Raw genomic sequence first — 15,341 nt, 5'->3', positions numbered from 1 at the left:
CATCACCAACATTTGCAGCGATCCTTGTTAAATAGTCTTGGGAAATCTGGCAAATCTGATTGCCGGCAATATTGATACTACTACCCATGGTGAGTCCTTCATTAATCAGTGAAAAACTCATGTTTTCATTGGCCATAGAGTTTTTTTTTTTTGCCATATAATAAATTGCCTCCTGTGGAAATGATTTGTAGACTGGCTTTATAAATGTCTCCCTGTTTTTAGCCTTAATGATCTGATTTTGATCTAGGTCATTATAATTCTTCTAGATCAGCTGGCAATAAAAGTAACAATAATTGTCAGTATGCAATAATAATATTTATGTATTTTGTTTAATAGAGCAGAATCGTTGAAAGAATCTATGTCTAAAGCTTCTGCAAAAGACAAGCCATCGGCCCCCAAGCAAAACCAGCCAGCAAAACCCTTTCTACCTCTGGGTCCAGACTTTAGCCTAAATGATAAACCAGTTTCCAAACCCACACAGAGCAGCGAGCCACCTCGGCAGAGATACACAGCGGAGGAGATCGAAGTGCTTAGGTATGCATGTCTTTAGCTGCACCAATCTGAGATTGGTCTCCTGCACAAAGCAGGCATCACAATCACTATGCTTGTGTACTTGTGCACCTGTATGTTTTTCCAGTGCACTTTGAGGTGCACGTCTATTCTCCTGCTCTTTGGAGATAACTCCACAAACTAGACGTACACCTAGGTCTGCAGGTGGGTACACTGAGCAGTTGCAGGGAACTTTGTATCAAAGTGCAACCTCCAGCCGCTACAGATCTAGATCCACTTTTATTGAATTCAACTCAATTCAACTTCTCTGTTTAACTTCATGATTAGCAGAATTCCTCACAAGAGTAAAGGGGCAACAGTATTGTCATTATCACTCTTCTAATATTAGTTGAATTACTGTGCCTAGAAACCCTATCCACTGCAGAAGTGCAAATTACATCCTCTTAAAAGTATAGAGAGAAACCCCAATCTCTGCAGGGGCTCAGAGCTAATGCAAAAATACATTAACAATAATGGCCCACCGTCATCTTTCTCTACCAGCTCAAATAGATGTGGGTGACATTATCAAAGAGTGAGGGCATATTCCTTCCCATCCCAGGCTGACATTGTCCTTGCTGTTTGCAGGAAGACCTCAAAGATTAATGGAGTTGAGTATGTGCCTTTCATGAGAGTTGACCTGCGGGAACGATTTGCCTTTCCCTTGCCATTCTCGTAAGTATACAGTAATATGAATCGTTAGACATTAAAAGGAAGTGAAATTAAAACAGTAGCTACAGGATAGCATTACCATGTTTGCCTACTGTATGTCTCAAGACAAATATATATATATACATACAGATATATGGCGGCACTCCAAATAAAAAACTAGACTCAAAGCAACATTCAGAGGTGAGTGTTAGTGGCGCCATCCTTCTGCATATTTAATTTTCAGCCTGCAAGACCAAGCTGTTACAGATATATATAGACGTATAGAAGATAGATTTGTGTAGCGCTTACGGTTCTGTGATAGGAACAGTACTGGAGAACACTTCTGTCAGGCAGGGTATGGTATTTACTGTGAGAACATTGCAGAAAGCGTAGATGGGTGTGATACAGAAGACAGACATTAAAAAGATAGGCAGTCATTAGGTCTACACCATAGGGTCGAAAAAAATTTTCTTTAGTGTGTGTTTAGAAAATATTTTCACCAATTTTGTTAAAATGCTTTCCCTATCGGGCACACTTCGGGCTCGGAGGCTCGCTTTGCTCGCCACAAGGTTACTAAAGGTAATAGTTTGTGACTGGATAGTAAATGCAGCAATAGTTGTAATACATGAAAAAAAACCTAAAAAACATGTGTCGACCATACAGTATGTGTGTCGACCCTTTTCATACTGACCTTTTGACCCTGTCGTCCTATTGACTGTCGACCTTTTAACTTCTACCTATCAGTCACCTCCCGGGTAGACGGAGCATGCAGATTTGCAGCGTGGGCCTGATTAATTTTTGCAAGTAAAGCAAAAAAAAAAGCACTTAACTTTGTGTCTGGAACAAACAGTGTTGCAAAACAAGGGGAGCAAATACATATACAGATGTGTCCTTTTTGTATCTTTTGTGTGCTATTAGGTACGGTATAGCGTATACTTCAATTCTGGGGCAGCAAATAGCCAGTGCGGGGTGTGGTGCTCCCGTTACCCATATAGGGGCGGAGCTGGAGGACATGATTGGTAGCAGGAAGCTATGCTCCCGCTACCCATACATGTGACTGCTGAAGCCGGCGCACACACCCGCTATCTATATAAATGCATGCGCTATGCATCACGTCAGCACTACTATATGCTGCTAAACGCAGCAAAGACTGAAAGGGACACATCTGTATTTTGTTTCTGTGCATATTAAATACGGGCTGCTTCTGCATGTAGCCCACAAATGTTAGCTTTATTTTTACATTGCAATTTAGATCTCCATTTGAACACACCCAGTGGGCAACATTTTCAGGGGAGAACACTGTAGATGTAGCAGAGGCGTCAGTAATGATGGTGACACCCGGTGCGGGAGGATACCTTGTGCCGCATGCCAGCAAAAGGCTGTGTGGCCTTGCGGGTAATGGCCGTGGCCTCGCAAGTTGGGGGCATGCCTTTGTGTCCCGAACCCCCGTTTCGTCACTCCGGCAGTCCCAGGGATGCGGGCTGCTCCCGGAGAAAAGTGTGAGCGCAGTGCTGGCCCCTACACAGTAACAGGAGACGAGTGCTGCACGTAATGTCAAAGTGCAGCACCTGGCTCCTGTCACTGAGGAGGAGTCAGCACTTTGGTGTCCTCCCTCGGCGGGTGACTCCCGGGTGCAGCCCGCACCCATGTTGTGACGACACTGAGATGTACAGTAGTCTTATTTATTTTTCTCTGACGTCCTAGTGGATGCTGGGAACTCCGTAAGGACCATGGGGAATAGCAGCTCCGCAGGAGTCTGGGCACAACTAAAAGAAAGCTTTTAGACTACCTGGTGTGCACTGGCTCCTCCCACTATGACCCTCCTCCAAGCCTCAGTTAGATTTTTGTGCCCAGCCGAGCTGGATGCACACTAGGGGCTCTCCTGAGCTCTTAGAAAGAAAGTATATTTTAGGTTTTTTATTTTACAGTGAGACCTGCTGAGCAGCAATAAAAACACCTTGGCTGGCAAAACAATCGCAATATATAGCCCCAGAGGCTATATATGTGATAATTACCCCTGCCAGAATCCTTAAAAAAGCGGGAGAAAAGTCTGCGAAAAAGGGGCGGAGCTATCTCCCTCAGCACACTGGCGCCATTTCTCCCTCACCGTTCCGCTGGAAGGAAGCTCCCTGGCTCTCCCATGCAGTCTACACTACAGAAAAGGGTAAAAAAGAGAGGGGGGGCACTAAATTTAGGCGCAGTAAATATTATAGCAGCTATAGGGGACATAATTCAGTTAGTCCCTGCATTATATAGCGCTCTGGTGTGTGCTTGCATACTCTCTCTCTGTCTCCCCAAAGGGCTTTTGTGGGGTCCTGTCCTCTGTTAGAGCATTCCCGGTGTGTGTGCGGTGTGTCGGTACGGCTGTGTCGACATGTTTGATGAGGAAAATGATGTGGAGGCGGAGCAGATGCCTATAGAAGTGATGTCACCCCCTGTGGGGCAGACACCTGAGTGGATGGTTTTATGGAAGGAATTACGTGCAAGTGTCGACTCCTTACACAAAAAATTTGACGACATGCCAAATGCGGGAGAGCCGGCTTCTCAGCTCGTGCCTGCCCAGGTGTCTCAAAGGCCATCAGGGGCTCTAAAACGCCCGCTACCTCAGATGGCAGACGCAGATGTCGACACGGATACTGATACCAGTGTCGACGACGATGAGTCTAATCTAATGTCCACTAGGGCCATTCGTTGCATGATTGAGGCAATGAAGGAGGTATTACACATTTCGGATATAAACCCAGGTACCACTAAAAAGGGTATTATGTTTGGGGAGAAAAAACTGCCCGTAGTTTTTCCCCCATCTGAAGAATTAAATGAAGTGTGTGAAGAAGCGTGGGCTTTCCCCGATAAAAGATTGGTAATCCCTAAAAAATTACTAATGGCGTTCCCTTTCCCGCCAGAGGATAGGGCACGTTGGGAAACACCTCCTAGGGTGGATAAAGCGCTCACACGTTTGTCTAAAAAGGTGGCACTTCCGTCTCCGGATACGGCCGCCCTAAAGGAGCCTGCAGATAGAAAGCAGGAGGCGATCCTGAAGTCTGTATATACACACTCAGGCATTATACTTGGACCAGCTATTGCGTCAGCATGGATGTGCAGTGCTGCCGCTGCATGGTCAGATTCCCTGTCAGAAAATATTGACACCCTAGACAGGGACACTATTCTCCTAACCATAGAGCATATTAAAGACTCAGTCTTATACATGAGAGATGCACAGAGGGAGATCTGCCGGCTGGCATCTAAAATAAGTGCATTGTCCATTTCTGCTAGGAGAGGCTTATGGACTCGGCAGTGGACAGGGGATGCAGATTCCAAAAGGCACATGGAAGTTTTGCCTTATAAGGATGAGGAGTTATTCGGGGATGGTCTCTCGGACCTAGTTTCCACAGCGACAGCTGGGAAGTCAGCATTTTTACCCCAGGTTCCCTCACAGCCTAAAAAAGCGCCGTTTTATCAGGTACAGTCCTTTCGGACCCAGAGAAACAGGCGAGGAAAAGGCGGGTCCTTTCTGTCCAGAGGCAGAGGTAGGGGAAAAAGGCTGCAACAAACAGCAGGTTCCCAGGAGCAAAAGTCCTCCCCCGCTTCTTCCAAGTCCACCGCATGACGGTGGGGCTCCACAGGCGGAGCCAGGTACGGTGGGGGGCCGCCTCAAAAATTTCAGCGATCAGTGGGCTCGCTCACAGGTGGATCCCTGGATCTTGCAAGTAGTATCTCAGGGGTACAAGCTGGAATTCGAGGCGTGTCCCCCCCGCCGTTTCCTCAAATCTGCCTTGCCGACAACTCCCTCAGGCAGGGAGGCTGTGCTAGAGGCAATTCACAAGCTGTATTCCCAGCAGGTGATAGTCAAGGTGCCCCTACTTCAACAAGGACGGGGTTACTATTCCACACTGTTTGTGGTACCGAAACCGGACGGTTCGGTGAGACCCATTTTAAATTTGAAATCCTTGAACACATACATAAAAAAGTTCAAGATGGAATCGCTCAGGGCGGTTATTGCAAGCCTGGACGAGGGGGATTACATGGTATCCCTGGACATCAAGGATGCTTACCTGCATGTCCCCATTTATCATCCTCACCAGGAGTACCTCAGATTTGCGGTACAGAATTGCCATTACCAATTCCAGACGCTGCCGTTTGGACTGTCCACGGCACCGAGGGTGTTTACCAAGGTAATGGCGGAAATGATGATACTCCTTCGAAAAAAGGGAGTTTTAATTATCCCATACTTGGACGATCTCCTAATAAAGGCGAGATCCAGGGAGCAGTTGTTGGTAGGAGTAGCACTATCTCAGGAGGTGCTACGCCAGCACGGTTGGATTCTGAATATTCCAAAGTCACAGCTGGTTCCGACGACACGTCTACTGTTCCTGGGAATGATTCTGGACACAGTCCAGAAAAAAGTGTTTCTCCCGGAGGAGAAAGCCAAGGAGCTGTCATCTCTAGTCAGAGACCTCCTGAAACCAAAACAGGTGTCGGTGCATCACTGCACGCGAGTCCTGGGAAAGATGGTGGCTTCTTACGAAGCAATTCCTTTCGGCAGGTTCCATGCCAGAATCTTTCAGTGGGACCTGTTGGACCAATGGTCCGGATCGCATCTTCAGAGGCATCGGCTAATAACCCTGTCTCCAAGAACCAGGGTGTCTCTGCTGTGGTGGCTGCAGAGTGCTCATCTTCTAGAGGGCCGCAGATTCGGCATACAGGACTGGGTCCTGGTGACCACGGATGCCAGCCTTCGAGGCTGGGGGGCAGTCACACAGGGAAGAAACTTCCAAGGACTATGGTCGAGTCAGGAGACTTCCCTACACATAAATATTCTAGAACTATGGGCCATTTACAATGCCCTAAGTCAGGCAAAACCCCTGCTTCTACACCAGCCGGTACTGATCCAGTCCGACAACATCACGGCGGTCGCCCATGTAAACCGACAGGGCGGCACAAGAAGCAGGACGGCAATGGCAGAAGCCACAAGGATTCTCCGATGGGCGGAAAATCACGTGCTAGCACTGTCAGCAGTGTTCATTCCGGGAGTGGACAACTGGGAAGCAGACTTCCTCAGCAGGCACGACCTCCACCCGGGAGAGTGGGGACTTCATCCAGAAGTCTTCACACTGATTGTAAATCGTTGGGAACGGCCACAGGTGGACATGATGGCATCCCGCCTAAACAAAAAACTGGAGAGATATTGCGCCAGGTCAAGGGACCCTCAGGCGATAGCGGTGGACGCTCTAGTGACACCGTTGGTGTACCAGTCAGTTTATGTGTTCCCTCCTCTGCCTCTCATACCAAAGGTACTGAGAATAATAAGAAAACGAGGAGTAAGGACAATACTCGTGGTTCCGGATTGGCCAAGAAGAGCTTGGTACCCGGTAACTTCAAGAGATGATCTCAGAGGACCCATGGCCTCTGCCGCTCAGACAGGACCTGCTGCAGCAGGGGCCCTGTCTGTTCCAAGACTTACCGCAGCTGCGTTTGACGGCATGGCGGTTGAACGCTGGATCCTAAAGGAAAAGGGCATTCCGGAGGATGTCATTCCTACGCTGATTAAAGCCAGGAAAGATGTAACGGTAAAACATTATCACCGCATATGGCGGAAATATGTTGCTTGGTGTGAGGCCAATAAGGCCCCAACAGAGGATTTTCAGCTGGGTCGATTTCTGCACTTCCTACAGGCAGGAGTGACTATGGGCCTAAAATTAGGCTCCATTAAGGTACAGATATCGGCTCTGTCGATTTTCTTTCAAAAAGAATTAGCTTCACTACCTGAAGTTCAGACATTTGTAAAAGGAGTGCTGCATATTCAGCCCCCCTTTGTGCCTCCAGTGGCACCCTGGGATCTCAACGTGGTGTTGAATTTCCTAAAATCACATTGGTTTGAGCCACTAAAGACCGTGGATCGAAAATATCTCACGTGGAAAGTGGTCATGTTATTGGCCTTGGCTTCGGCCAGGCGTGTATCAGAATTGGCGGCTTTGTCATTTAAAAGCCCTTATCTGATTTTCCATATGGATAGGGCAGAATTGAGGACTCGTCCCCAGTTTCTCCCTAAGGTGGTATCTGCTTTTCACTTGAACCAACCTATTGTAGTGCCTGCGGCTACTAGCGACTTGGAGGATTCCAAGTTACTGGACGTAGTCAGGGCCTTGAAAATTTATGTTTCCAGGACGGCTGGAGTCAGGAAAACTGACTCGCTATTTATCCTGTATGCACCCAACAAACTGGGTGCTCCTGCTTCTAAGCAGACTATTGCTCGCTGGATTTGTAGCACAATCCAGCTGGCGCATTCTGCGGCTGCACTGCCGCATCCTAAAGCAGTAAAATCCCATTCTACAAGGAAGGTGGGCTCATCTTGGGCGGCTGCCCGAGGGGTCTCGGCTTTACAACTTTGCCGAGCTGCTACTTGGTCAGGGGCAAACACGTTTGCAAAATTCTACAAATTTGATACCCTGGCTGAGGAGGACCTTGAGTTCTCTCATTCGGTGCTGCAGAGTCATCCGCACTCTCCCGCCCGTTTGGGAGCTTTGGTATAATCCCCATGGTCCTTACGGAGTTCCCAGCATCCACTAGGACGTCAGAGAAAATAAGAATTTACTCACCGGTAATTCTATTTCTCGTAGTCCGTAGTGGATGCTGGGCGCCCGTCCCAAGTGCGGATTGTCTGCAATACTTGTACATAGTTATTGTTCACTAAAGGGTTATTGTCATGAGCCATCTGTTGTGAGGCTCAGTTAAAATTCATACTGTTAACTGGATATGGTATCACGAGTTATACGGTATGATTGGTGTGGCTGGTATGAGTCTTACCCTGGATTCAAAATCCTTCCTTATTGTGTCAGCTCTTCCGGGCACAGTATCCTAACTGAGGCTTGGAGGAGGGTCATAGTGGGAGGAGCCAGTGCACACCAGGTAGTCTAAAAGCTTTCTTTTAGTTGTGCCCAGACTCCTGCGGAGCCGCTATTCCCCATGGTCCTTACAGAGTTCCCAGCATCCACTACGGACTACGAGAAATAGAATTACCGGTGAGTAAATTCTTATTTTACCAAAAAAGCACAGGAGTGGTTAGTAATAGTTTGGTATCCGGAGCAGCATTTTATCTCCACATGCAGGTTCCCTCTATTCTCTTTCTTGCTGAGTTCAGAGAGTTATTGATTTATGTGACGCAGTAGTATATAATTTATTTGTCTGTCAGGCATTTCAGTGATAGCTACACTTCAGCTGTTTATAAAGCTGGAGCCTAGCAGTTCTTGCGCTGCCTGAAGTCACCTAGCTTAGGCTTGGTTTCTGTCATTGTAATGCCAGCATGAACACAGCTTTATATTGCGATTGTTCAATCCTATAATAGTGTTTGTATTGATGACATTTCTCTTACGTCCTAGAGCAGAGCTGGCCAAACCAGTCATCGAGATCTACCAACAGTTCACATTTTCCAGAACACCTAGCTGGTGCACAGGTGTAGTCATTACTAATTAAGATGATTCCTAACTGACAATTCTACAGATCTCCAGGAGGCCTGGAAAACATGAACTGTTGGTAGATCTCGAGGACCGGTTTGGCCAGCCCTGCCCTAGAGGATGCTGGGAATTCTGTAAGGACCATGGGGTATAGACGGGCTCCGCAGGAGACATGGGCACTATAAAGAACTTTAGAATGGGTGTGCACTGGCTCCTCCCTCTATGCCCCTCCTCCAGACCTCAGTTAGATCCTGTGCCCAGAGGAGACTGGGTGCATTACAGGGGAGCTCTCCTGAGTTTCTCTGAAAAAGAATTTTGTTAGGTTTTTTATTTTCAGGGAACACTGCTGGCAACAGGCTCCCTGCATCGTGGGACTGAGGGGAGAGAAGCAGACCTACTTAAATGATAGGCTCTGCTTCTTAGGCTACTGGACACCATTAGCTCCAGAGGGTCGGAACGCAGGTCTCATCCTCGCCGTTTATCCCGGAGCCGCGCCGCCGTCCTCCTCACAGAGCCGGAAGATAGAAGCCAGGTGAGTATAAGAAGAAAGAAGACTTCAAAGGCGGCTGAAGACTTCAGATCTTCTCTGAGGTAACGCGCAGCGCCATTGCTTCCACACACACACACACTAACAGCGGGCACTGAAGGGTGCAGGGGGGGGGCGCCCTGGGCAGCAATAATAAACCTCAAGGGACTGGCTGATATATAGATATACTGCGGAGGCAGTATATTAAATAATCCCCCGCCAGTATTGTAAAATTGAGCGGGACCGAAGCCCGACGCTGAGGGGGCGGAGCTTGATCCTCCAGCACTAACCAGCGCCACTTTCTCCACAGCACACTGCAGAGAAGTTGGCTCCCCGGACTCTCCCCTGCTGAACACGGTGACAGGGGGCAAAAAAGAGGGGGGGGCACTTTTAATTGGCGCAGTGAGTGTATATATAGATATATTTATATAAAAGCGCTGTCCTATCTGGGATTTTATTCCAGGGTCTGGTGGCGCTGGGTGTGTGCTGGCATACTCTCTCTCTGTCTCTCCAAAGGGCCTTATTGGGGAACTGTCTCCATATAGTTATTTCCTTGAGTGTGTGGGGGTGTCGGTATGTGTGTGTCGACATGTCTGAAGCGGAAGGCTCAGCTAAGGAGGAGGTGGAGCAGATGATTGTGGTGTCTCCGTCGGCAGCGCCGACACATAATTGGATGGATATGTTTAATGTTTTAAGTGCAAATGTGTCTTTGTTACATAAGAGATTGGATTTAGCAGAGTCCAGGGATAGAAAAGGGAGTCAATCCATGGCTTTGGCTGTGTCACAGGGCCCTTCAGGGTCTCAGAAACGTCCCCTGTCCCAAGTAGCAGACACTGATACCGACACGGATTCTGACTCCAGTGTCGACTACGATGATGCGAGGTTACACCCACGGGTGGCCAAAAGTATTCATTATATGATTATTGCAATAAAGGATGTTTTACATATCACAGATGACCCCTCTGTCCCTGACAAGAGGGTATGCATGTTTAAGGAAAAGAAGCCTTAGGTAACCTTTCCCCCATCCCATGAACGGAATACGTTATTTGAAAAAGCTTGGGAGACTCCAGACAAGAAACTGCAGATTCCCAAGAGAATTCTTATGGCGTATCCTTTCCCTGCGCAAGACAGGTTACAGTGGGAATCCTCACCCAGAGTGGACAAGGCTTTAACGCGCTTATCCAAAAAGGTGGCGCTGCCGTCTCCAGATACGGCAGCCCTCAGGGATCCTGCTGATCGCAGACAGGAGACTACCTTGAAATCAATTTATACACATACGGGTGCCTTGCTCAGACCGGCAATAGCGTCGGCTTGGGTTTGTAGCGCCGTGTCAGCTTGGACAGATACCTTGTCAGGTGACATTGATACCCTGGATAGGGATACCATTTTATTGACCTTAGGTCACATTAAAGACGCAGTCTTTTATATATGAGAGACGCTCAGAGAGACGTTGGCCTGCTAGGTTCGAGAGCCAACGCCATGGCGATTTCTGCTAGGCGAGCCCTGTGGACCCGCCAATGGACAGGTGATGCGGACTCAAAAAGGCATATAGAAGTTTTGCCTTACAAAGGTGAGGACTTATTTGGGGAAGGTCTCGCGGACCTGGTTTCCACAGCTACCGCGGGTAAATCTACTTTTTTACCTTATGTTTCCCCACAGCAGAAGAAAACGCTGCAATATCAGATGCAGTCCTTTCGGTCGCATAAATCCAAAAGAGTTGGGGATCTTCCTTCCTCGCCAGAGGTAAGGGTAAAGGGAAGAGAATGCCTGCTACGGCTAGTTCCCAGGAGCAGAAGTCCTCCCCGGCTTCTACAGAATCCACCGCATGACGCTGGGGCTCCACTGAGGGAGTCCGCTCCGGTGGGGGCACGTCTTCGACTCTTCAGCCACGTCTGGGTTTAGTCAGGTGTGGATCCTTGGGCAATGGAAATTGTGTCCTAAGGTTACAAACTGGAATTCGAAGACGTGCCTCCTCGACGGTTTTTCAAATCGGCCTTACCAGCTTCTTCCCCAGAAAGGGAGATAGTTTTAGCTGCAATTCAAAAACTGTGTCAACAACAGGTGGTTGTCAAGGTTCCCCTTCTTCAACAGGGGCAGGGGTACTATTCAACCCTGTTTGTGGTCCCGAAACCGGATGGCTCGGTCAGACCCATTCTAAATTTAAAATCCCTAAATCTGTACTTGAAAAAGTTCAAATTCAAGATGGAATCGCTCCGGGCAGTTATCTCCAGTCTGGAAGGGGGGGATTTTATGGTGTCACTAGACATAAAGGATGCATACCTTCATGTCCCCATATATCCCCTTCATCAGGCGTACCTGAGATTCGCTGTACAGGAATGTCATTACCAGTTTCAGACGTTGCCGTTTGGTCTTTCCACGGCCCGAGGATTTTCACCAAGGTAATGGCGGAAATGATGGGGCTCCTGCGCCGGCAGGGAGTCACAATTATCCCGTACTTGGACGATCTCCTGATAAAAGCGAGATCGAGAGAACAGTTACTGAAAAGCGTGTCGCTCTCCCTGAGAGTGCTGCAGCAACATGGCTGGATTCTCAATCTGCAAAAGTCACAGTTGGTTCCAACGACTCGGCTATCTTTCTTGGGCATGATTCTGGACACAGAACGAAAGAGGGTTTTTCTCACGATGGAAAAAGCCCAGGAACTCCAGAACATGGTCAGAGACCTGTTGAAACCGAAAAGGGTGTCAGTCCATCACTGCACTCGAGTACTGGGGAAAATGGTGGCGTCCTATGAGGCCATCCCCTTCGGCAGGTTTCATGCAAGGACTTTTCAGTGGGATCTTCTGGACCGGGTCCCATCTTCACATTCATCAGAAACTCAGCCTGTCCCCCAGGGCCAGGGTGTCTCTCCTGTGGTGGCTGCAGAGTGCTCACAGGGTCGCAGGTTCGGCATTCAGGACTGGGTTCTGGTGACCACGGACGCGAGCCTCCGAGGATGGGGAGCAGTCACACAAGGAAGAAACTTTCAGGGACTATGGTCAAGCCAGGAGGCCTGTCTACACATCAACGTACTGGAATTGAGGGCCATATACAACGGCCTGCGTCAAGCGGAGAATCTTCTTCGCGACCTACCGGTTCTGATTCAGTCAGACAACGTCACAGCCGTGGCTCATGTAAACCGACAAGGCGGAACAAGGAGCAGAGTGGCAATGGCGGAAGCCACCAGGATTCTTCGCTGGGCGGAAAATCATGTAAGCGCTTTGACAGCAGTCTTCATTCCGGGAGTGGACAACTGGGAAGCAGACTTCCTCAGCAGACACGATCTCCATCCAGGAGAGTGGCGACTTCATCAAGAAGTTTTTGCAGAGATAACAAGTCATTGGGGACTTCCTCAAATAGACATGATGGCGCCACGCCTCAACAAGAAGCTTCGGAGGTATTGTGCCAGGTCAAGGGACCCTCAGGCAGTAGCGGTGGACGCCCTGGTGACACCGTGGGTGTTTCGGTCGGTCTATGTGTTTCCTCCTCTTCCACTCATCTCAAAGATATTGAGAATCATAAGACAAAAAAGAGTGCGGACAATACTCATTGTTCCGGATTGGCCTCGAAGGGCCTGGTATTCAGATCTTCAGGAAATGCTCACAGGAGATCCGTGGCCTCTTCCTCTCAGAGAGGACCTGTGGCAACAGGGGCCCTGCGTGTTCCAAGACTTACCGCGGTTACGTTTGACGGCATGGCGGTTGAACACCGAATCCTAGCTGGAAAAGGCATTCCGGAAGAAGTCATCCCTACTCTGATGAGGGCTAGGAAGGAGGTGACGGCGAAGCATTATCACCGTATCTGGAGAAAGTATGTATCTTGGTGTGAGGCCAAGAATGCTCCTACGGAAGATTTCCATCTGGGCCGTTTTCTCCACTTTCTGCAGACAGGAGTGGATATGGGCCTGAAATTAGGATCCATTAAGGTACAGATTTCGGCCCTATCAATTTTCTTTCAGAAAGAATTGGCTTCTCTCCCGGAAGTCCAGACTTTTGTAAAGGGAGTGCTGCACATACAGCCTCCTTTTGTGCATCCAGTGGCACCATGGGACCTTAACGTGGTGTTACAGTTCTTAAAATCTCACTGGTTTGTACCTCTTCAAACGGTGGAGTTAAAATTTCTCACTTGGAAGGTGGTCATGTTGGCCTTGGCATCTGCAAGGCGGGTGTCCGAATTGGCGGCTTTGTCTCACAAAAGCCCCTATCTGATTTTCCATGTGGATAGAGCAGAATTGAGGATTCGTCCTCAATTTTTGCCTAAGGTGGTTTCATCGTTTCATATGAACCAACCTATTGTGGTACCTGTGGCTACGGGGGACTTGGAGGATTCCAAGTCCCTTGATGTAGTCAGGGCCTTAAAAATTTATGTAGCCAGGACGGCTCGGGTTAGGAAAACAGAGGCTCTGTTTGTCCTGTATGCAGCCAACAAGGTTGGCGCTCCTGCTTCTAAGCAGACTATTGCTCGCTGGATCTGTAACACGATTCAGCAGGCTCATTCTACGGCTGGATTGCTGTTACCAAATGCGGTAAAGGCCCATTCCACTAGGAAGGTGGGCTCTTCTTGGGCGGCTGCCCGAGGCGTCTCGGCATTACATCTTTGCCGAGCGGCGACTTGGTCGGGTTCAAACACTTTTGCCAAATTCTACAAGTTTGATACCCTGGCTGATGAGGACCTTGCGTTTGCTCAATTGGTGCTGCAGAGTCATCCGCACTCTCCCGCCCGGTCTGGAGCTTTGGTATAATCCCCATGGTCCTTACGGAGTTCCCAGCATCCTCTAGGACGTAAGAGAAAATAAGATTTTAAACCTACCGGTAAATCTTTTTCTCCTAGTCCGTAGAGGATGCTGGGCGCCTGTCCCAGTGCGGACTAAATTCTGCAAGACTTGTATATAGTTTTTGCTTACATAAGGGTTATGTTACAGTTTTGATCAGTCTCGGGCTGATGCTGTTTTGTTTCATACTGTTAACAGGTTAGTATATTCCATGTTATACGGTGTGGATGGTGTGGGCTGGTATGAATCTTGCCCTTAGATTAACAAAATCCTGTCCTCGTACTGTCCGTCTCCTCTGGGCACAGTTTCTCTAACTGAGGTCTGGAGGAGGGGCATAGAGGGAAGAGCCAGTGCACACCCATTCTAAAGTTCTTTATAGTGCCCATTTCTCCTGCGGAGCCCGTCTATACCCCATGGTCTTTACGGAGTTCCCAGCATCCTCTACGGACTAGGAGAAAAAGATTTACCGGTAGGTTTAAAATCTTATTTTATGTAGCATGTGATAGAAGACTAACAGCTTCTTTTACACTTCAGAGACAAGCTTGGCAAGTTGGCACTATCACCAAAGCAGAAAGCCATGTTTTCCAGGTGGGTGAGGCCAGATGAAATTACTAACAACCCCACAATGATCTACACTGTGTCAAGTTTCAGTATTAAGCAGGTAAATCGCCACTAACGCATGTCCAATGAAAACACACACAAATTGGCTGAAATAAGGGGGTCATTCCGACCTGATCGGACGCTGCAGTTTTTCTCAGCGCAGCGATCAGGTCACTACTGCGCATGCACCGCAATGCGCAGTCGCGTCATACGGGTACAAAGCGGATCGTTGCTGTGCGATGGATTTAACGAAGAACCCATTTGCACAGCCGATCGCAAGGAGATTGACAGAAAGAGGGCGTTTGTGGGTGTCAACTGACCGTTTTCTGGGAGTGTTTGGAAAAATGCAGGCCTGTCCAAGCGTTTGCAGGACGGGTGTGTGACGTCCATTCCGGAACCGGACAGGCTGAAGTGATCGCAAGGGCTGAGTAAGTTCTGAGCTACTCAGAAACTGCACAAACTATTTTTGTACCGCTCGGCTGCACATGCGATCGCACCCTTGCACAGTAAAAATACACTAGCGAGCAATCAACTCGGAATGACCCCCTAAGTGCAGTAAGTTACACATTGTTTCAATGAGCTGAGCCTCGTATCATCGATGTCTTGCCACTAATGCTACTTTAGCACAAATGTTAGTCATTAGTATATTATGTGATACTTGCCTTGTTTACGTACATCTACTATGGTTTTGGATCTGTGCATGTGCTGAACCCACACTGCACTCGCAGTGCTCCAAACTCTGCAGCATGATTCACATGCTGCTGGCATTTGTGGGTGGCGACAAGCAGCTCTGCAAAAA

The 15,341-nt window shown here is 48.4% G+C and overlaps 1 protein-coding gene across 2 annotated transcripts in view; it reads left to right on the top strand.

Moving 5' to 3' along the window:
- Positions 1 to 15,341, top strand: part of CAPN7 (calpain 7) — a 218,559-nt gene that overhangs the window by 76,725 nt on the left and 126,493 nt on the right. For both annotated transcript variants that reach the window (XM_063922347.1, XM_063922348.1), the window contains 3 exons: positions 337 to 534; positions 1,135 to 1,221; positions 14,477 to 14,603. In XM_063922347.1, coding sequence (XP_063778417.1) covers positions 337 to 534; positions 1,135 to 1,221; positions 14,477 to 14,603 — 412 coding nt within the window. The remainder of the gene's footprint in view (positions 1 to 336; positions 535 to 1,134; positions 1,222 to 14,476; positions 14,604 to 15,341) is intronic.

The sequence above is a fragment of the Pseudophryne corroboree genome, chromosome 5, assembly GCF_028390025.1.
Source record: "Pseudophryne corroboree isolate aPseCor3 chromosome 5, aPseCor3.hap2, whole genome shotgun sequence".
NCBI lineage: Eukaryota > Metazoa > Chordata > Amphibia > Anura > Myobatrachidae > Pseudophryne > Pseudophryne corroboree.
Note: the sequence above shows the minus strand (reverse complement) of the source record. Positions and strands in the feature narration are given on the sequence as shown.